The 22,636-nt window shown below is 47.9% G+C and overlaps 1 protein-coding gene across 1 annotated transcript in view; it reads left to right on the top strand.

Moving 5' to 3' along the window:
• LOC122733289 (vascular endothelial growth factor receptor kdr-like) overlaps window positions 1-22,636 on the top strand; it is a 194,377-nt gene that overhangs the window by 112,222 nt on the left and 59,519 nt on the right. Inside the window, exons 11-12 of the mRNA XM_043973570.1 lie at window positions 3,801-3,921; window positions 17,271-17,379. Of these exons, the coding sequence (XP_043829505.1) occupies window positions 3,801-3,921; window positions 17,271-17,379 (230 nt within the window). The remainder of the gene's footprint in view (window positions 1-3,800; window positions 3,922-17,270; window positions 17,380-22,636) is intronic.

Below are 22,636 nucleotides of genomic sequence, written 5' to 3'. Positions count from 1 at the left end.
GGGTTTTTCCATGTCCCCCTTCCAAGTCCTACATTCCATTCGGAGGGAGAAGAGGGAGCCCCAGGAGCAAAGTTTCCCCATTTTCATCTCCAGTATGATTTAGCAAGCTGGAGGGAGATGAGACACTCCCCCCCCCATCAATCAATTAACAAGCATTTATTAAGCACCCACTGCATACTGGGGATGCAAAGACTAGGACAGTCACTGCCCTGCAGGGGCTCAGATTCTATGGAAGGAGAGGCTGGGGTGAAGCCAGAACTAGTCATAGATATGAAAATACAAATTATGAAAAATAAACATGATGGAGGCGGGGCTAACTTTTGAGGGAATCAGGAAAAGCCTCTTTAGCTAAGCCCTGAGGGAAACTAGGGATTCTGAGAGGGAGAGATAAAGAGGGAAAGTGGGTGGGGGTGGGGGTGGGGATGGGGGCTACAGCATTAGCGTGTAGAGAATAATGAGCAAGGCTACTTTGGCTGGAACAAATAGTGTGAAAGGGGAAGAAGCGTTTATTAAGCATTGTACTAAGCACTTACAGGTGTGATCTTACTTTGATCATTTATCTCTTTTAAAGGAGAATAAAATGAAATCTGGGGCAGCTGGGTGGCGCTGCAATGGATAGAGCTCAGGGCCTGGAGTCATATTCCTGAGTTTAAATCTGGCCTCAGATACTTACTAGCTGTGTGACCCTGGGCAAGTCACTTCACTCTGTCTGCCTCAGTTTCCTCATCTGGAAAATGAGCTGGAGAAGGAAATAGCAAACCACTCCTGTATTTCTCCCAGGAAAATCCCCAGTGGGGTCACAGAGAGTTGGACACAACTGAAGTGACTGAACAGCAGAAAAATGAAATCCACTTAGAAAAGGTAGACTGGAGTCAAGTTGCAAAAAGCTTTAAATGCCAAGCTGAAAATGTTGTATTTGATCTTAAGGGCAGTGGAGAGCCACTAACACTTGAGCAGAAGAGTGACATGTTCACATCTAAACTTTAAAAGAGAGGGGAGAAATTTGAGTCAAATACACCAGTTAAGAAGCTATGGATAGGGGCAGCTAGGTGGCACCGGCCCTGGAGTCAGGAGTACCTGAGTTCAAATCCGGCCTCAGACACTTGACACTTACTAGCTGTGTGACCCTGGGCAAGTCACTTAACCCCAATTGCCTCACTAAAACAAACAAACAAAAAAAGAAGCTATGGATATAGTTGGTAAAAGAGGAGATGGGGGTCTGGACTAGTGTGGTTGTGCTGTTCATAGAGAAAAGGACAGATAGAAAAAAAGAAAAGAATAGATAGAAGTGATGGAGCGTAGACAGAATAGACAAGCCTTGGCAAACTGATTGGATGTGGAGGGTAAGTAAGAGTGAAGAGATAAAGCTAACACTTTCAGTTGGGAGCCTGGATGACTGGGAAGACGGCAGTACTCTTTTTTTTTTTTTTTTAGTGAGGCAACTGGGGTTAAGTGACTTGCCCAGGGTCACACAGCTAGTAAGTGTTAAGTGTCTGAGGCCGGATTTGAACTCAGGTACTCCTGACTCCAGGGCCGGTGCTCTATCCACTGCGCCATCTAGCTGCCCCGACGGCAGTACTCTCGATGGACACTGTGACGTTAAGAAGAGGGGTATGACTATTATTTAATATTGTATCAGAAATGCTAATTTTAGCAATAAGAGAAGGGAAAGGATCGAAAGGAATAAGAATAGGCAAGGAGGAACAAAACTATCACTTTTTGCAGATATATGATGATATACTTAGAGAATCAACTGAAAACTACTTGAAGCAATTAACAACTTTAGCAAAGTTGCAGGATATAAAATAAACCCACATAAATCATCAGCCTTTCTATACATGACCAACAAAGAGCAGCAGCAAGAGATAGAGGAGTCTCCCTGCCAAGGCAAACCCAGGAACTAGATGAACACAATTACAAAACACTATTCACACAAATAAAGTCAGATCTAAACAAATGGAAAAATATCAATTGCCCATGGATAGGCCGAGCTAATATAATAAAAATGACAGTTCTACCTAAATTAATTTACTTATTCAGTGCCATACCAATCAAACTACCGAAAAATTATTTCATAGAGCAAGAAGAGAGCTTTTTGTTGAGTTGTGGGAGTGGGGAGGGTGGGAAGATAAAAGAGACTGAGTTCTATATTAGATGTTTTCAATTGGAGATGCCTATGGGACATCCAGGTAGAGTTCAGTCACTTCCCTTTCTCCCATTGGCAGGACCCATTGTCAGCTTATAAACAGTTTTTCCTATGTGCACAGCCTATCATAGGATCAGAGCTGGAAGGGGTGTTAGGAGTTGAACTAATCCATATCCACCCCAACTCACAACCAGTGCATCAGAAGCAATATAATTATCACCAATGCTTTCACATCAAATACAAACTTCTCATAGAACCACAGATTGTTAGGGATAGAAATCACCTTCGAGTTTACCCAACCCAACCTCATCATTTTCCACAGAGGAGAAAATGGGAGACTCTACACAGCTGGGATTCAACCCCTTATTCTTTCTTAGAAGCAGTGAGCTTGGGGGTAGCTAGATGGTGCAGTGGATAAAGCACTGGCCCTGGATTCAGGAGGGCCTGAGTTCAAATCTGGCCTCAAACACTTGACACTAGCTGTGTGACCCTGGGCAAGTCACTTAACCCTCATTGCCCTGCAAAAAACAAACAAAACAAAGAAGCATAGAGTTCCCTGAGGTAACATGATATGGTGGATAGGGCACTGGGGTCAGTAAGACTTGGGTTCAGATCCTGCCTCATATCAGAGGACTCTATCTAGATTGACTTCTGGAAAGGACCGTAGAAGCTATCAAATCTAAGGCCCTCATTTTACAGAGGAGGAGACTGAGGTCCAGGAGGTTGAGTTACTTGCCCAGTATCTGAGACAGGATTTGAACTCAGGTCTTTCTGATCCCACATACAATGCCCTATCCATTAAGCCATGCTGCTTCCCTAAAAGAGAATATGCTCCCCTCCTCAACCTGTTGAATTGCTCCCTATCTATTGAAGTCCACCTTTAATGCCACCTCCTACCAGAAGGCTGCCCTGAGCTCCTCTGCCCCTTGGATCTCATGTAGCATTTGATTTGTACCTTGCATCCACTTATCGTATATTACCATGTGTTATTTGTGTTTGTGCAAGTCTGCACAGACCCAGGAAAGGGCAGGGACTTGCCCAGGGTCACACATTGTTTTCTAGATCTAGAGCCAGCAGGGCCCTCAGAGACTAGCTAGTCCAATCCACCCTCCTTTTACCAAGCAGGAAACTGAGGCCCAGGAAGGGGAAAGGGCTTGCCCATGGTCACATGCTATATCCTAGCTCTAGAAATGGAAGGGACCTCAGTGGTCACCTAGTCTGATCCCTTCACTGGACAGAGGGGGAAACTGAGGCCCAGAGAGGGGAGATTTATCTATTAGAGCCAAGATTTGAACTCAAGTCTTTTATTTTTAAGTCCATACCCTACTCTCCCTATTTGTTTGGGCACAGTTCTTCTCACAATTAGAATTCCCAAGTCTAATGGACTTGTGCTGGGGGATAGGACAGCCCTCCTGGGACTAGGACCAATGAAAGAGAAATGAGAAGGGTAGACGGGTGCAGGCAAGACCCCCTCCTCCTCCCCTCCCACCTTCCACCCTCCACATCAGGCCTACAGAGTTGCCACTTAACTCTAGTGAGATGAGGCCCATATGGTGCGTCTTCACTCAGGTGGCTTGGAAAGTCTGCTTCTAATGATGTGCTTAGTGTACGGTAACCATAACAAGACTGTAAATCCTTCCCTTCTTTTCCCCAGGTGCAGGGAACGCGGGAAGAGAATTGAACTTTCTAAGGCTGCTCTTGAGAAAAGCCTGTACCCTGTCAACCAGATCCAGTCCATTGAGGAGATGATTATACTGCGTGGGGAGAGGAACAAGGTACAGTTCCGGTGGGGAGCACTGCTAGTATCCATGACCTCACAGCCCAGACATGAACAGAGCCAAGGCAGGGAGCGGCCTGAGCCCTACTTCCCAGGCCCTGATGTCAACAGCGACTTGCTAACTTCTCACATTCCTGCAATTCTCAAGGCCTGGGATCTGGGTTAAGTCTCAGCCATTTATAAACATTGAGTTTTTTGGTGGTGATGTCGCCTTTCCCTTTAAGGATCAAGCCTACCCTAGAGGTAGAAGGATGAAAACATCCAAACAGTGTGTCTATATCCCAGGATGCTTGCTGTGGCCACAGCTGCTTGTAGGGGGGCGTGGAATCTTAGGCGCTGGGGAGTCAGGTGGCATGACAGTTGCAGGTTGTTTGGGGGGGGGGTCAGGTGCTTGCAAAAGAGGCATCCATGTAATCATATGGAATAGAATTTCGAAGAACTTGGAGGTCATCCAGTCTAACACCCTGCCTGCCACTTGCATCCACTGTGTGACATTTTTAACAAGTGCTGCCCCCACCCCCAAGGCCAGGTAGCAGAAAAACCCCACCATGGAGTTTCTAGCCTGCAGCCCTCCAACCTGAATGGGCAGAGAAAGGGTGAGGCCCAGAAGGTGGAAGATTATCAGTCAGTACGGGATGCGGTGAGGTGGCCAAAAGAGTCCAAGACTAGTATGCAGGAGACCTGAGTGTGTCCCCCCCCACCCAACTCTCTGGTGCTTTACACAGTAGACTCCCAGCCTTTCTGGCCTGCAGCTGAGGTCACCTCACTTAGACTTTAGTTGATGAAAGATCTTCTTTTAGCATCCCTATCAAGTGGTCACCAGGATATCCAGGGAGGAAGCTCACTACTTCACCAGGCAATCCGTTCCATTCTGAGACAGTTCACATTGCCAGTGGCACTTTTACAAACATGATCTCATTTGATCCTCACAACAACCTAGGAAAGGAGGTGCTGTTATTATCCCTTTTTACACTTGAGGAAACTGAGGCAGACAGAGGTGAAGTGACTTGCCCAGCATTGTACAGGAAGTGTCTGAGTCTGAGGCTAAATTTGAACTCAGGCCTTCCCGACTCCCAGCCCTGCGTTCTGTTTACAGCACCCCCTAGGGGCAAAGGCTGCTCTCATTGCTGGCATAACCTTCTTGGAACTCATTGGCACTGGGTAGCCAAGGCTCTGGGTTCCATCTCTCTACAAGTCAGGTATCCCCACTCTGTTCCATACTCTCGTCCCATTCAGCCTTCTTGGGTGGCTTGGTGTGCCTCAAACCCCACTTTGCGTTAGAGTGTTCTGGATCTCTAGGTGAAAGGGGCCTCTCATGTCACAGACAAGGAGACCAACCCAGAGACATAAGTCACACATGGGGTACCGGATCTTGAGTTGAGTAGGGGAAAGGATGGATGATTGGGATTTTGGAGGCTGTTGCCAATTTGAAATCTGGTGACCTCCAAGAGAGGAAATCTCCCTGAGAACGCTGGAAAGGGATAGGGATCATACCTATTTTTCACACAAGAGGAAACTGAGGTAGGAAAGAGAGAAGTACTTGGCCCAGGGCCCAGCAGCAAGTCTGGTTCAAGGCCTCCCCTTCCCCCCATTCCTTTCTTGGGTCTCCAGAGACCTGATACCTAGCAAACACAGCTACACTCCTCTTTCCATTCATACCTGGAGTAATTGCCAGGCCCCAGGGCTAGTCAGACCAAATGCTGGGTTAACAGCTGCCCAGGGGTTGGGGCTACCTGGGACGCTCAGGCCATCTGGCATTTCTCAGGGAGGCTTTCACACCGTGAGTCTAATCTAAAACAGACTAGGGAGATGGGGGGTGGGGTGTGGCGGAGAGGGAGAGCAGGGAAGCAGACTGATCTGAAGTGTTCATTCCTGCCTCATGCGTTATCAGCAAGGCAGTGTGGGTGCATGGCACTGAGCTTGGGGGTCATTCAGGCCTGGCCTCTGCTTTAGAGTATGCTTGGTGATTGACTGCTCCAAGCCAGTCCAGTGGCTGCAATTGGACCTTGGAGATGAACTGACAGCTAGCATGGGGTTCCCATCCCTTGATGCTATCCCAGAACCATAGGATTTCAGAGCTGGGTCTCCACTGTGACATCCCCTGTTCTGAGGCCCCTCCCAGCCCTAACCTTACCTGTTCTAAGGCCCCTCCCAGCTGTGCAATGCTCTCACTCTAGACATGTAGCTGTAGAAACAATTCCGAGGACAAGGCCCCTCGTTAGCTGTCCAATAGCTTCATCATGGAGTGGAGATAGCCCCTCGGTTGTGCGAAATGTGCCCGTAGGAGCATTGTAAGGATGGCCTCTTCCCCGGAATCCCCAATCAACATTGCCACTAGTTTGTCCTGAGGGAGTCAAACAATGCAGCCCTTCAAATGGCCGAATCTTCTCTCCATTCTGCACATTTGAGGCATCTGTGGCTGAGGGCTGGGCCGCTCACATGTGGAGAGTGTGGCTGGATTGTTGTATGTCACTGTCGTCTTCATGGTAATCGATTCTGGCCAAAGCAACTCGACAGGAAAGGCCCCGAGGAACTTAAATCTGTAGACTAAGCACTAAAAACTCAGAAATGTAATCAATTGATGAACAAGCATTTAAGTGTCCATTATTGATCCAGCAGTCAATCAACAAGGATTATTAGTCCCCTACAATGTGCCAGGCCACATGCTCGGGGGGTATAAAAGTGAAATAGTCCCTGCCCTATTCTAGGGAAGGGGGACAACATGAATGCATACACTTATTTACAGAATAAAGACTAGGGATGAGGAATCCCAAGATGAAGTAAACTCCCTCTACAGATAGAGTCTGGCACCTTTTCTGCAAGCCCAGAGTGACTAGCTTAGGATTACGCAGATATTCAGGGAATATATATATATAAAACCTATATCGGATTGCCTGCTGTCTAGGGGAGGGGGGGAGGGAGAAAAATTTGAAATTGGAAATCTTATATAAACAAATGCTGAAAACTATCTCTACATGTAACTGGAAAATAATAAAATACTTTTATTTTTAAAAAGGGGGCAGCTAGGTGGCACAGTGGATAGAGCACCAGCCCTGGATTCAGGAGAACCTGAGTTCAAATCTGGCCTCAGACACTTCACACTTACTAGCTGTGTGACCCTGGGCAAGTCACTTAACCCTCATTGCCCTGCAAAAAACAAAAAAGAAGAACAAAAAAAAAACAAAAAAAAAGATATTCAGGGAGAGGGGGCAGCTAGGTGGCACAGTAGATAAAGCACCAGCCCTGGATTCAGGAGTACCTGAGTTCAAATCTGGCCTCAGACACTTGACACTTACTAGCTGTGTGACCCTGGGCAAGTCATTTAACCCTCACTGCCCCGCCAAAAACAAACAAACAAAAAGATATTCAGGGAAGACAGGCACTTCTGGGGGGGGGGGAGATGGAGGAGTTCAGACTAGGCCTCATGCAGATTGTGGTGCTTCTACAAGGAATCAGGGTTTAAGAAAGCGGCCCCATATTTGATAAAAATCAGTTCTTCCAATTACTCAGTGATTTATAGCTTACCCAACAATTCCTATCCATTCTTTGATTCTCCTCTATATCACTGGCAAGAAGACAGAAGAGGGATTATTATCCCCATTCTCCAGGTGAGAAAACTGAGACCCTAAGAGACAAAATGATCAACCATGAGGTCAGAAGCAGGCTTACAAAAGTATTTTCTTCACAACATCCTTGTAAGAGGGTCATTGGTCCCATTTTACATGGAAGGAAATGGAGGCACAAAGATTGAAATGAGCTCCGCAGTCAGTATCACACCAGGGTGCCTAGCACAGTGTCTACACACAGTAAGGAGCAGCACTGAGCCTAGAAACCAGATCTTCTACCTTCAGATGCTGCCCTCTTTCTACCACCCTGACACTGTCTCCTTCCATGCCAAGGCAGGAGTTCTGTAATTGTTTCAGGAATGAGTCAAAGGACCTGAATTTCCCCTTCCTCCTCCTTCTCCTCCTTCTCCTCCCTCTCTTCCTCTTCCTCCTCTTCATCCCTCTCTTCCTCTTCCTCCTCCTCCCCCCTCCTCCTTCTCCTCCTTCCTCTCCTCTTCCTCCTCCCCCTTCCTCCTCCTCCTCTTCCTTCTCCCCCTTCTTCTTCCTCCTCCTCTTCCATGCTATCCAAGTGACCTTTGCACAGTCCCTTCTCCTTTTCTCAGATCTGGAATCTTCATCAATTTCAACAGGTCCCAACCCCAAGGGAGCCCTTGGCTCTCCCTCCCTCCCTCCCTCAGCTGGACTCACTCAGATCCGACCCAGAGGCAACAGCTCTCCACAGGACATGTCCCTTGATGAAAATGGATTCTTATTAAAAAGCAAAGCTGATGAGGCACAGCTCAGATTTCAGCCTGCGTCCATCCCATTGTGCTCTGAGGCAAAGCTGCCAGCCTCCTTTTGGAAGCTTCTGGCTTAGCTATGGGCCCCTCCTCCACTTTTAGATGGTATCACTTTCCCCAAGCACCGAGGAAGACTGGTGACCTTCAGACTCTTGGTGTCCAGCGTGAAATAAATAGTCAAGGAAATTGACAATTTTAATCCACACATAGCCCGACAAGTCATCCATCTGGCCTTGTCAAGCTGGATCTGAGAATAATCAAGAGGTGAGGGGCCTTTCTGGACCCCCTTACAAACGAGGATAAGCTAAACTCGGGCCCTTTTCTCTGTTACTGGATACTTCCCCCCATGAAAAGGAGACCAAGGATTACCCAGCATCCTCCCTACCCTCTGCTTTAGAATTCTGCCCTATTTGCCAAAGGCTGAGTGACCAAATGTCAGTGTTGGAATTCAATGGAACGAGCCCTTATAGAATGCCTCTTCAGGGTGAGGTGCTGTGCTATGTGCTGGGGAAACAGAGGCAATGACAAAATAGCCCCTGTCCTCAACATGGGCACCAAAAATACATAGTAACACCCAAAGTAAACAGGAAGTCATTTTGGGGCTGGGAATGGAGGCAAGAACAAAAAACTTGGAGGAATTGGGAAGGCCTATGGAGGAAAAGGAATATAAGATTTCTTGGCAGAGATAACTGGTGTGGTTTTCCAGTTCTATCTCCAGCTCATTTGACAAATGAGGAAACTGAGGCAAACAGGGTGAAGTGATTTGCCTAGGGTCACACAGCCAGTCAATGTATAAGGCCAGAGTTAACTTTGATCTTCCTGACTCCAAACCCAGCACTCTATCCACTGTGGCACCCAACTGGCCAGATTTTGTGCTAAACAGGGTTTCACTTTAGGAGACAGTTGATAGAGCACCTAGAGTCAGGAAGCCTCTTCTTCATGAATTCCAATTGGGCCTCAGACACTTACTAGATGTGTGACCCTGGACAAGTTGTTTACCCTGCTTACCTCAGTTTCCTCATTTGTCAAATGAGCTGGAGAAGGAAATGGCAAGCCACTTCTATATCTTTGCCAAAAAATCCCCAAATGGGGTCACCAAACAACAGCTTTGTATCGCTAACACCTGAGACATGGCAGATTCTTTTTTTGTGGGCATAGTAGAGCCTTTTTTTGCAGGGCAACGAGGGTTAAATGACTTGCCCAGGGTCACACATCTAGTAAGTATCCAGTAGTGTCTGAGGCCATATTTGAACTCAGGTCCTCCTGAATCCAGGGCCAGTGCTTTATCCACTGCACCACCTAGCTGCCACAAACTTGGCTTTCCCAATGCAAGATAGAACAAGACTCATGGGAAATTTGTTTGTTTGTTTGTTTGTTGTGGGGCAATGAGGGTTAAGTGACTTGCCCAGAGTCACACAGCTAGTTAGTGTCAAGTGTCTGAGGCTGAATTTGAACTCAGGTACTCCTGAATCCAGGGCCAGTGCTTTATCCACTGCACCACCTAGCTGCCACAAACTTGGCTTTCCCAATGCAAGATAGAACAAGACTCATGGGAAATTTGTTTGTTTGTTTGTTGTGGGGCAATGAGGGTTAAGTGACTTGCCCAGAGTCACACAGCTAGTTAGTGTCAAGTGTCTGAGGCTGAATTTGAACTCAGGTCTTCCTGAATCCAGGGTCAGTGCTTTATCTACTATACCACCTAGCTGCCTCCCTTGGTAGATTCTTTTTTTTTTTTTTTTAGTGAGGCAATTGGGGTTAAGTGACTTGCCCAGGGTCACACAGCTAGTAAGTGTTAAGTGTCTGAGGCCAGATTTGAACTCAGGTACTCCTGACTCCAGGGCCGGTGCTCTATCCACTGCACCACCTAGCTGCCCCTGGTAGATTCTTAATAAATACTTGATTGCCACATGCTAGTTGTGTGACCATGGGCACCAAGTAGCTTCCTTTCTCTTAGCCTCAGTTTCCTCCTCTGTAAAACAAGATTTGGAGCTGAAAGGGCCCTTAGAGGTAATTGACTCCAATCCTCTTCACCTGTAAGACAGAGAAACTGAAGACCGTAGAGGTCAAAGGTCTTGGCTGAGGCTAAGTAAGGAGGGAGTGAGTGGCAGAATCAGCATCTGAACCCAGGTCTTCTAACTCCCAATCCAGAGGTCTTTCCATTCCCCTGCACTGCCCCCCAATACTAATCATGCTTTCCCTAGCTATGTGCCTTCTCTTCCTGTCAGCCACAGTCCAAGGCCCACCACAAGGTGCTTGGGATGTCTTGCTTCCGTGGCTTTGGGCACAGCTGACTCTAGTTCACCAGGTAGAAGGAACTCCCAAGCACGGGCCCACCCAAGGGGCCCAAGGCAGGGAGTGAGCAGACAAGCCGACTCCTTGAAGAAGCACAAAGATATCTCTGGCTCAGGACAGGCTCTTCCACAAAGCCCATGGAGGGGGACCACCAGCACTTGCTAGTGAAGAGGGAAGGAAGCCCTGGTGGGGCCCAGCAAGCTTTAGAAGCGGGTTCACAGAAGACACTGCTGGGGTTGGAGTCAGAGGACCTGAGTTCAAATTCTAGCTCTGCCACACAATATTACTTTGGGTAAGTCACTTCTGTCTTGGCTACCGAGGGAGTTGGACTACGTAACTTCTAAGACCCTTCCAATTCTAAGTCTGTGATCTTAGGAAGGAGAAAGGAAGGAGTAGTAGGGTGGAGAGGATATTGGGAGGGGGGTGCTTTCCACTGCAGGCCGTCACTTCCTTTAGGCCTCAGTTTCCCTCTCTGTCAAATGAAGGGATTGGCCTCAGCAACCTCACAGATCCCTCCAGCTCTCAGATCTCCAAGCCTATGTTCATTCAGCTCAGGCTCAGCATCCTGTTCTGTTTCCCAACTGTGATTCCAATCACATGTGGCCTGCGACATATAGTATAGACATCTGGAATGCAGCTTGACTGCCTTGGCCCATTTTTAACACGTGGATCTCTTTTCTCGGTGTCAAAACCCGGCCCAGATAAACATATGGAATTGCCGGGGCGATCGAGTTTGCCTCCTTCATTTCTGAGCCACAGTTTTATACCTGTTTGCAATCATTATTGGTGTGTGACTCGCCAGGCCAGTGTGGGGAGGAGATGGGTACTGAGTCAGGGGCCTAGGAAGGGCCATTAAGATTTGACCCTTGGGGGCAGCTAGATGGCGCAGTGGTTAAGCACCGGCCCTGGATTCAGGAGTACCCGAGTTCAAATTCGGCCTCAGACACTTGACACTTACTAGCTGTGTGACCGTGGGCAAGTCACTTTACCCCCATTGCCTGCAAAAAAAAAAACAAAAAGATTTGACCCTTTTGCCTTTGGAGATGATCTTGGTCTTCCAAAGGGGCCATCCCTGACAGCGTGGCATGAGCCCAGGTTCTAGGTCTGGCTTTGCCTGAAATTAGCTGTATTACCTTGGGCAAATCACTCTCTAACCCACAAGCTCCTTGAGATATTTATATGTTGTCCAGTTGGAAATGGCCAATAGACCAAATATCTGTGGAACCCGTTGACCGTAGCTGGATAATGTCCCTTCTCTCAGCCTCTTTCCTCCTCTGTATGAAGGAGGTTGTTTCTAAGGTCCCATCCTGCTCTGCATCCAATGAAATAAGGTATAGTTTGCACCAGATGCTCAGTGGAAGTAGAATGGGGAAGGGTCTTCAAGGGAACCCAAAACCATTGGTCAAGCTGGGAGGGACATTAGAGGACATTGAGTCCAACCCCTTTACTTTAGAGGTAAGGAAATGCACAGCAAGGTTACAATGCTTACCCAGAGTCACACCTCTGGTGTCTGAGGTAGGATTTGAACCCAGGTCTTCCTGACTCCAAGTAGTGCCCTCAGGAGAGGCAGTAAACATTTATTAAACACCTACTATGTGCCAAGTGCTATGCTAAGCACCACATAAATAGGACATCATTTGATACAGATTCTTGGAGGGGGTAAGGGTTTGGTTTGGTTTTTAAAGGAAGGGGATTTTGAGATGATTTGGATCAGAGAAATAAGCCTGGAGGCCAGTATGGGAGGAGGAAGGACAAAGGCAGGAAGGCTAGAAGAGAATGAGAGGGACAGAGAAAAATGAGTCCAGCCACAAGAGAGAAAATGGATATGAAGTTACATAAAGAAAGCAATACAAAAATAATAACACACCTGATGATTCTACTTGAAGACAGCTACAAATTATAATAATAACTGCCATTTATATGGTACCTACTATGTGCTTTACAAATCTGATCTTCATAACAACCCTGGGAAGGAGGTCTACTTTGATCCCCATCTTACAGATGAGGAAACTGAGGCAGAGGTAGAGTGACTTACCCAAGGTCACACAGCTAGGATGTGTCTGAGGTTCCATTTAAACTCAGGTCTTCCTGACTCCAGGCCTAGCACCCCCTAGGGCCCTGCCATAGCAAGAAAAGAAATGAATGGGGCTGGAAAATGGGCAGGACTCAATTCAAATTGCACTAATAAGTAAACCCAATCAAGTAATACTGAATGCAGGCTGACGACCCTGGCTTTCACATTAGACCAAAAAAAGGAAGCATCATTAGCTAGACAGCATCTGAGCATCTGTGGAAACATCTGCTCCCATGATGTAATCAGTTCTCTTGTGTTAACTGGCCAAGGGTGGCATGGCTTCTTACAGCTCTGTTCTGTGTTCTGGGCAACTCAGCCACAGAGGCCCGGCTTTCCTAAACTGTCATGCTTCTGGGGGCTCTGTGAGCCAGGGGCCAGAGGGGGGTGGGTGGTGCCCTGTGAGGAACAGGCAGGGAGGGGAGAGGACAGAAGCAGCAGGTGCCAGCTTCCACCTGGAGGAAATAGCAGTGCCCTGGGTCACTCGTGCAGGGAAGGGCCGAACCCCATGGCCAGGGAAGGCCAATGCTGGCCACAAAGTTGTTGATCATCAAGAACAGATGTCCCTGCCGAGTTTGGGACTGAACTGCAGAATCTTCTCAGGATCCTAGTCCCATAGCCAAGTCCTTCTTGGTGGGACTGTCACCTCCCTCATCCTGGGTGCTTTTTCAATTCTTCCAGGAACTCTAATTTCTGTGTCATGAGCACTCCTTTGACAATCCCCTTAGCTCTTAGTTTATACCTTCTGACCCCCAGTTACCTGCTCCCTCATTTTCATTCAGCTCCACCCTATTATCCCCCCTCTACTCTTCCCCCAGCATTCCACTGCATAACTTTCTGCCTCTTCTGCCTTGCCCTATGAAACTCCTGCTCCATAATTAATAAACTCGCTTTCATCTCTCTTATGCCACATCCTCTCTTGCCCCTTCCATCTTCAGATTCCCTCCCAGTGACACGACCTCCTTGACCACACATTCCAATACCAGTTGCACTTTAACTCATGCCCCAACTGGTCGAGATGGAAGACTTAGAATTCTCTTTGCCCCTCCTGGTCATTTCCAGGTTCTTGTTCTCGTATTCTCTCTCTCTCTCTCTCTCTCTCTCTCTCTCTCTCTCTCTCTCTCTCTCTCTCTCTCTCTCTCTCTCTCTCTCTCTCTCTCCCCCTCTCTCCCTCTCCCCCTCTCTCCCTCTCTCCCTCTCTCCCTCTCTCCCTCTCTCCCTCTCTCCCTCTCTCCCTCTCTCCCTCTCTCCCTCTCTCCCTCTCTCCCTCTCTCCCTCTCTCCCTCTCCATTATCTACTACCCAATCAGAATCCTGGTAGCTGTTGTCTACAGACCTCCAGGCCACTCCCCTTCCTTCCTCAATGAGTTTGGAATGGACTCACATTCTTTCTCTCCTTCCCCAATTCTTGCTCCCATACTAGGGAACTTCAATATACATATTGACTCTCCCTCAAACACCATAACCACCCAGTTCCTCAACCTACTCACCTCCCATGAGCTACTCCGCTACTCCCCTACTCCACCACAGCTACCCACAGAGATGGGCATACCCTTGAACTGGCTGTCACCCACAATTATACCACTTTTATGTTCAAGAATTCTGGAATATGATATTAATATAATGTGCTTATATAAAATATACATACATGCATGCATGTATATACACATATGTGTACATGTGTTATATATGTATATACATAAGTGTGCATGTATAGGTGTGTTGTGTGTATGTGTGTTACTTTTCAGTAGATTTGAAACTGGCTGAATGACCAGAGCCAAGCTGTGGCATCGCCCACCACATGACATTCCCGCTTTCTCATTCTCTCTCTCTCTCTCTCTCTCTCTCTCTCTCTCTCTCTCTCTCTCTCTCTCTCTCCCTCCCTCCCTCCCTTCTCTCTCCTCTCTCTTTTTCTTCTCTCTTTCTCTCCCTTTCCTCTTCCCTCTCCTTCTCTCTCTTTCTCTCCTCTATCTCTCTGTATCTTTGTCTCTCTCTGTCTCTCTTGTGTGTCTGTGTTTCTCTGTCTCTCTCTGTTTCCTCTATCTCTGTCTCTCTCCTCTCACTCTATCTTATTCTCTCCTCTCTCTCTTTTTCTCTCTTTCCTCTTCTTCCTTCCTCTCTGTCTCTGTCTGTCTCTCTGTCCATCTCTTCTTTCTCTTTTTCCTCTTCCCTCTCCCTCTGTTTGTTGCTGTCTGTCTCTCTGTCTCCGCATTTCTCTGTGTCTCTCTCTTTCTCTGTCTCTCTCTGTCCCACTCTTTCTGTGTGTGTCTCTGTCTCTGTCTGTCTCTCTCCCTCTCTTTCTGTCTATCCCTCCCTCTCTTTGTCTCTGTCTCTTTGTCTGTCTATGTCTCTGTTTCTCTCTGTCTCTTCCCACCCCGTTCCTAGGAGGAGCCTGAGCACCTCTGTCAGATGCTTTGCTTCAATCCCAGCATGCTGTAGTATCCCCTAGAGCCACCAGTCTAGGAAATGGAGTTGGTCTACCTTGACCTGTTCGTGTCAGAGCTTAGTAATCACAGCTCCCCTTTCAAGATGCTCACAGACCATCCCTTTTAATAAAACAGTCTGGTATGTTTCCAACTCATCAACTCATAGTCTGAAGGATTCACTCTATTCCTTCCTTGGAAAATCTGGACAAGTGGGCCCTTCTCCAGGCCATATCCTACTTGCTTGTTCTCCAGACAATTTTCAGGAGTTCTGATGGCGTGATGTATATATGTATATATCAGTTGTTTGTATAGATCAGTTGTTTTGAAGTATCCTGGGATACTGGTCTCCTGGGCTAGTTTCTGGTGTATCTGTTGTCATCTGTATATTAGAACTAGATGGGGCCCTGGAACATAGGATCCAGGACAGCAGTGCTAGACAGAGCCCAAGAACATAGAATATCAAAGATGTTAGAGCTGGAAGAGGCCTTAGAATAAAGAGCATTGAATGCTAGAGCTAGATTATCTAGTTTATTCCCTCATCTAACAAAAGAAGAAAGTAAGGCCCTGTAGGAAAAGTCCTGAATTTGGAATCCCAGGACCTGGTTCAAATCCTGACTGCCATTAATTCCCTGTGTCACTGTGGGCAAATCATACCCCTTCCCCAAGCCTCAGTTTCCTTTTCTGTAAATGGTAGGACTAGGATTCTAACCTAGGTCTTCTGTCTCCAAGTCGAGTGTTCTTTCCATTAGGCCACACTATCTCCAGAACCCTTTCTGGCTCCTCTTCCTATCCAAGCCTACTGGTCACCTAGCCCCATGTGGCGGCCCTGGCCTGCCCACAAAGGGCATGTGATTGGCCAATTGAAGGGTCAGAAGGTGGCTTGCAGTAGCCTCCCTGTAATAACGAACTGTAGGGCTTGTCTTTAACACTCCCACATCATTGTGAACATCCCCCAGCCCCCTATTCAGTATGTGCCCCCCAAGATGGCTTTATGGATGCAGCAGGTGCCCCTCAGCAGGGCTCTGTGGAGCCATCACCAGTGAGCCCCTTTTCATTTGGGAAGGGACCAAGTGAGTCTCATAGGTTGAACAGGCCTGTACAGGCTATGTTCTTCACCGAAGAGCTCAGCACGTTAACCTTCTCCCCAAACCCATTCCTCTTCCAAACTTCCCCATTTCTGTTGGGCCCTCCACTCTCTTTCCAAGGCTCCAAGTTCACAACCTCCGTGTCGTCCTGGATTCCTCACTCTCCAAGCACCCCTTCTCTCTCCCCTGACACTGTCCTCACTCTGGTGCAGGCCCTCATCACCTCACACTGGACTATTGCAATAGCGTACTTGGGGGGGTTGTCTTCCTGCCTCAAGTCTCTCCCCACTTCTGTCCATCCTCTAAAATGGTTTACCCAAAGCCCCTCCATGGAGGGGCTCCATGTTGCCTCTAGGATCCGGTGATATTTCGTCTTTATTTTGACCTTTAAAATGTTTTATTATTTGTGTAATTTTGGTATGCCCATGATGACTAATGTGGTAGTATGCATATTATTTATAAATAAATAAGTATATGTATGCTGGGAGCATGTGCTCAGAAATGTTTTACTGATGAGGGAAATGATCAAATAAGTTTGGAGATCACTGTACTGGCCAGGAAAAGATGAGCAATCCTAAAGTAGGCATCTGAGTTCTGGTACATAGGCGGTGCTTAATAAATGCTTTATTGATGATTAACTGACTGATTGATCGACTGAGTAGCTCAGATAAGTTTTTGTGGAATTATGAGAATTGTGTACCTCCTTGATTGCCCCACTGGAACACCAGATAAGTAACTATAATTCCAAGCACTATCTGAGGGTCTCACATCTACCGGACTGTAAGCTTCTTGAAGGCAGGTATCCCTTCTCATTCACTGTTGGATTTCCCTCCCCATTAACAGTACTGGGCACAAAAGCTTGTTGGGGGTCACACAGTTAGTAAGTGTCAAGTGTCTGAGGCCGTATTTGAACTCAGGTCCTCCTGAATCCAGGGCCAGCACTTTATCCACTGTGCCACCTAGCTGCCCCCCGTGGATGTCATCTCTCGAGGATGACCCTGCCCACCCCATCAAGACCATCACTGACGTCCAGTCCCGTCCCAAGCAACTGTCTGTCATTCCCGTGGCCTGTGGCATTCTCAAAACCCTGGTCCTAACCTCAGTGTGCCTTTTCTCCCTTCCTCCTCAGACCCTGAGTATGCTCACCATCGCTTCCAGCACAAGCTCTGGAGTATATGTCTGTACTGCTTACAACAAGGTTGGCAGGGACGAGAGAGTTATGAAGGTTTACATCTCAGGTAAGTCAAGACTGGGCCTCGGGGCAGGTGCCACACAGAGGAGACTGGGCAGTGGGATTTCAGGCCAGCCAGTCACCACGGAGAGAGTGGCAGAGGCTCCAGAGGGCCTTTACCAGCCTAATGAGGTTGTGCCTTGTTCAAGGTCGCACAAGGTGAAATGTTCTCAGGCCTATGTCCTAAAAAGATTCTGATTAGAAAATGATTTGCCTCTTATGGAGCTCTGGATTAAAGACATGCCATACCTAGCAGCCCCCAGTTCAAATAGAAATGTGGCCCAGTGAGCCACGATCAACCAGAAGCACAATCGTGAGGACCCACCCACTCCTCAAAGCATGAACAAGGCTTTTAACACAGATTATCTGATTTTTCTCCTTATGATGGCCCTGGGGAGGTAGGCAAAGTGGTTACTTTCTCTAAGGTTCCCCCCGCCCTGCTCCGACATTCTCTGTTCTGATGGACATCTTTTAGATTCAACATTCTGTAATGCTCTGATCAACCCTCTCTTGTCCTGGAAACGTTTTTAGAGAGTGGAAAAGGAAGTGTGGAGGAATTCAGTGCTTAAGTGATAAGGTCACCATACTGGGGGCCCAGTTGTTGGGATGGTGAGGCTGGCAAAGGACCAAGGTGAGGCCAGGTGAAAATTGTTGGGCCTTGGGAATTTCTAGCTTGGCTGAATGTTTCCCACCACCTGGAAAAGGACAGGGTGTTTTAGGGCTGCTGGTGAGGACCCGAGGACCATTTCCTAGAACAGAGAGTTCCACTCCTCCCTCAGGAGGAGAGGGATAAAACTCTCACATCCAATCAGTTACCAAAGAACTCCTGCCTGACGAATCTATTAGAATTAGTCAAGAGTAAATAAGCACAGTGCTTAGGAAGGACTGGTGGATGCAGTTTACTGGAGAGGGCAGGAGTGTGCTAAGAAGCCTGTGTCGAGGTTCTATACCGAAAGCTATTTTAAAAAGTGGACTCAGCAGGGAATTGAAGGAATGTTTTGTGATGGACAGGGAACTGGCTTGAAGAAAGAGACAGGGAAGGGATAAACAGATACTTCTCTCCATTGAGAAGTGTAAATAGTGGGATCCCGCAGGGATTAGGATGGGACTGGTCTTACTTAACAGTTTTTTAAATGATGCTGAAGAATGAAGAGTGAAATTCCCAAGCCTCCCAGCGACTCTTGCTCAGTCCTTCCACAGAGGGAGATGACCAGCCCTGTTGGCCATTGGCTCCCTGTTAGAGCCATCCACCTCAAAGAGCTCCCAGGGCCATGGTAGGGGCCTCAAAGTGGCAGGCAAACTTCAGGCCTGTTTTATGAGGACAGAGGGGAACACTCTGAGGTTGCAGGTACAAGGAAGTGTTTTGGGAAGCCATGGGAAAGTCCCATTGGCTCATAAAAAGCACCATCCTCGCCACAGGCTTTGGAGGCAGGGACTACAAATATGTTTTTGTTTTTGTTTTGTTTTGTTTTGTTTTTGTAAGTCAATTGGAGTTAAGTGACTTGCCCAGGGTCACACAGCTAGTAAGTGTCAAGTGTCTGAGGCCGGATTTGAAGTCAGGTACTCCTGAATCCAGGGCCAGTGCTTTATCCACTGTGCCACATAACTGCATCCCCTTTTTGTTTTTGTTTGTTTTTAGGGACTACAAATATGAATACCTCCAGAGAAAGAAAGGGGGGATCAGAGAGGAGCATTGGATCCCACATCTCATTTCTTATAGATAAGAAAACTGGGGCAGCTAAGTGGCACAGTGGATAGAGCACCAGCCCTGGATTCAGGAGGACCTGGGTTCAAATCCAGCCTGAGACCCTTGACACTTACTAGCTGTGTGACCCTGGGCTAGTCACTTAACCCCAATTGCCTCAACAAAAAAAGAAAGAAATTTAAAAAAAGAAAACTGAGGCCCAGGGAATAAAGGGGAATAAATGAGAAGGGACAGATTTGAGAGATGTGGTAAGGGCGAGCTTGATTGGACATGGTAACTGATTGGCTGTGAGAAATGAGGGAGAAGAAAGCATTAAAGCTCACACCAACATACTGAACATGAGATCATGGTAACAAGCAGCCAGGCCTCAGAGGAAAGTGAATGGCCTTGGTTTAAGCCATATTGATATTGAGATGCTGTTGGGCTATCCAGAGGGAGATGTCCAGCAGGCAGAAGGGCACATGGAGCCGGAGGTCAGGAGATAGCTGCAGCTTCTGGGAGTCCTAATTCCCTACATTCAGACCCACAGAGCAAGTTCGAGACATCTTGCTTCAGTAGGTAGCTGCACGTTGACGGATGGCATTGGATGATTCCATGGCAACATGTTCAGTGGGCTCACATTGAATTCACTTAAGCTCAACAGCATTAATTAAGCACTTACTCTATGCCACAGCCACTTATTTTGTGACCTTCGAGAAGTAAGTGACAAAGCCTCTAATAGATGGAGCTGGCCCAGGCCAGGAAGCCCCAAGTTCAGGTCCTGCCTCTGACATTTCCTGGCTGGGTGACCCTGGGCAGGTCACTGAAACTCTCAGTGCTCTGGGCAGGTCTCTAAGACACTGAGTTCAAGAGAAGGTGCTGCTCTGAATTGGTACCAGGAGTTCTCTCATCTGGGAGTTCCTTCTAGTGATGCAATCACGCATTCAGTCCCTATGCCTATTCTTAGCCTCTACTGTCTGCCAGGGGATGGGGATACAAAGAGAAAAGAGGCCTTGGCCTTGAGAAGCTCACATTCTGGTGTATCCAATGATCATGTGGTCTGCTGCAACTACATGGTCAGTGTTATTGTACATTGAGTGCTCCACTGGTCTATCAGGAAAAGAACAGCAGAACATAGGGAACTTAAGTTATGATGCACAGAAAGATTTGCATTCATTTTGTTTTTTTTTTCTTTGGGGGAAAGGGGGTGGGAGAGTAGGAACGGGGGCCAACTGCACCTGAGATTCCAATGAGAATGTGGGAACTACCAGTGTGGGGTCTCCTTCCATCAACATAGAGCAGCACCTGGTCCACCCAGAAGCAGCGAGAAGTCTCCCAACTCTGAGGCCAGCCCTCCAGCCACAGTAACATGTCTCTCTCCTTCTCATTGGCTGCCGTTATAAAAAGAGCATAGAAAATAGAGACTGGTTTTGATCCAAAAAAGTTGGATTCAAGTCCAGTTCTGTGGCTTTCTGAAGGCCAGAGAATGAGTTGCTTCTCCCTTCCTGGCCTCAGTTGCTTTATGTGGAAGCTGAGAATGTTGGATTAGCTGATCCCCTAAAATCCCACCAGGATCTAAACCCTAAAATCCTATCATTCCCACTAAAGCCCCTGTTCCTTCTCCCATGTACGCCTGAGAAAGAGACGTTATTCTCGGGACCAGACATGTGTAACTTGGCTTATCACAAAATTAATCATCCCGGGGCCTGGTGAGTGAGATTTTATGGCCCAGAAAAGACATTTTTTCAAAAAGGAATATCAGGAAAGCCTCCGAAGTTGTACAGTCCCGCCCCCTGGCCCCGGCCCCTGGAGTGCTGCCTCCCTCCCTGCAGTCCCCTCCCCTGCCCCCCCCCTTGCAGCTGCCTGCTGCCCTGGCCCCCAGCTGTGGTCATTAGAATCCAGATGGAAACTTGTACTTCAGTTGCAACATCTGGGACTAGGCACAGACCTTGAGAGTTAGAGACACTTCATTTCGTGCTTACAGAACCTGGGGCCCAAGAAGTTGGGTGACTTGGGTAAGGTCACATGAGTCACTCTGGAGAGGTGGCCAAGGATGGAGTACTCACAGTCTCCTTGGGGCCTCACAGGAACCGACAGCCCTCGCTTGTTACCAAGTATACAGTGGCTTTTGCATGCCTTAGGTCACTTGATCTTCCCATCATCCCTCTAGATAAGCAGGGAGGGAGTCTTATTCTCATTTGATAAATGAGGAAACTGAGGTCTATTCCAGCTTCATTCTCAGAACCCGTGGAGTCCAGGGTTTTTTTTTTTGTTTTGTTTTGTTTTTGTTTTTTTTTAAGCGACTTGCCCAGGGTCACACAGCTAGTAAGTGTCAAGTGTCCAAGGCTGGATTTGAACTCAGGTCCTCCTGAATCCAGGGCCAGTGCTTTATCCACTGCAGCGCCACCTAGCTGCCCACTGGAGTCCAGTTTTTTCAGAAGAGCCTCATAATCATGCTCCACCTTCGTCCAATGCTGGCTCTTAGCTTGAGGGCCAGTGACCACCTTTTCCTCCTTCTCCCAGTGTCTCATCATGTGCTCAGAGCCAAGGGTCTATGTGGTACTTGTGAAGCTGGGCCTCCATGGCCCTGCAGAGGGAGATGGGACTCAGTGAGGACAGGGTGAGGGTGAGGGTGGGGCAGGGTGGGGGAAAGACCTCAAGGATCTTCAAGGGGCAGTGTTTATAGAGGTGGCCACTGCTCTTAGGGCACATCTCATCCTGCCCCCCTCCCCACCACTTACTCTCCTCCACCTGCTGCTGAGGCCTGTCTAGAAACAGAGGCCCACTGAGGTAACAAGATCCAGAAGGAACCTCAGAAGCCAGTTAGTCCAACTCCTTTATTGTATGGAGGAGGAAACTGAGGCCTACAGAGGGGAAGGGACTTGCCCAAAGTCGCATAGCTAATGACATAGCTGGGATTCAAACCAGGGCCCCTGACTCCATCATGGCGGCACAGTGCATGGGTCCTGGAGTCAGCAAGACCTGAGTTCCAATCCAGCCTCAGACACTTCCTAGCTGTGTGACCCTGGCCAAGTCACTCTACCCTGCTGGCCTCAGTTTCCTCATCTGTCAAATGAGGTGGAGAAGGAAATGGCAAAACCCTCCAGGATCTCTCCCAAGATTTAATCCCTGTGCTTATTCCTGGCCTCCACTCTGTGTCGGGGATGGGGATACATCATGACCCCAAATGGGATCATGAAGAGTCACACACAACTGAACAAGGACAGCAAATACACAAATGCTTACATATAATAGACCAGTGCTTATTCCCTCCCAACTCCATTCCCAATGAACCGTGCTCCCTCCCAGTTTGTTGGTCTCTATTGTCAATATGCATATTGAAAAAGAATCCTGGGTCCACAGTGTTTCCCAGTGGTGGCAGGGTCTAGCCCAGCCCAGACTTGCCCACCAGTCCCTGGGGAAGCCTATTCTTCCCAGGGCCCAAAAGGCATTACCTCATTTGTTCTCCTTGTCTTCCTGACCCCCTCCTGGTCTATCTCCAGGTGGGGCCCCCCCAAGACAAAGTGACGTGGTCCATATGGGTTTCCTGTTGTTCCTCCCCCCACCCCAGGGCCCACCA

This window comes from Dromiciops gliroides, chromosome X, assembly GCF_019393635.1.
Source record: "Dromiciops gliroides isolate mDroGli1 chromosome X, mDroGli1.pri, whole genome shotgun sequence".
Classification (NCBI taxonomy): Eukaryota; Metazoa; Chordata; class Mammalia; order Microbiotheria; family Microbiotheriidae; genus Dromiciops; species Dromiciops gliroides.
This window is presented reverse-complemented; position numbering and strand designations above follow the sequence as displayed.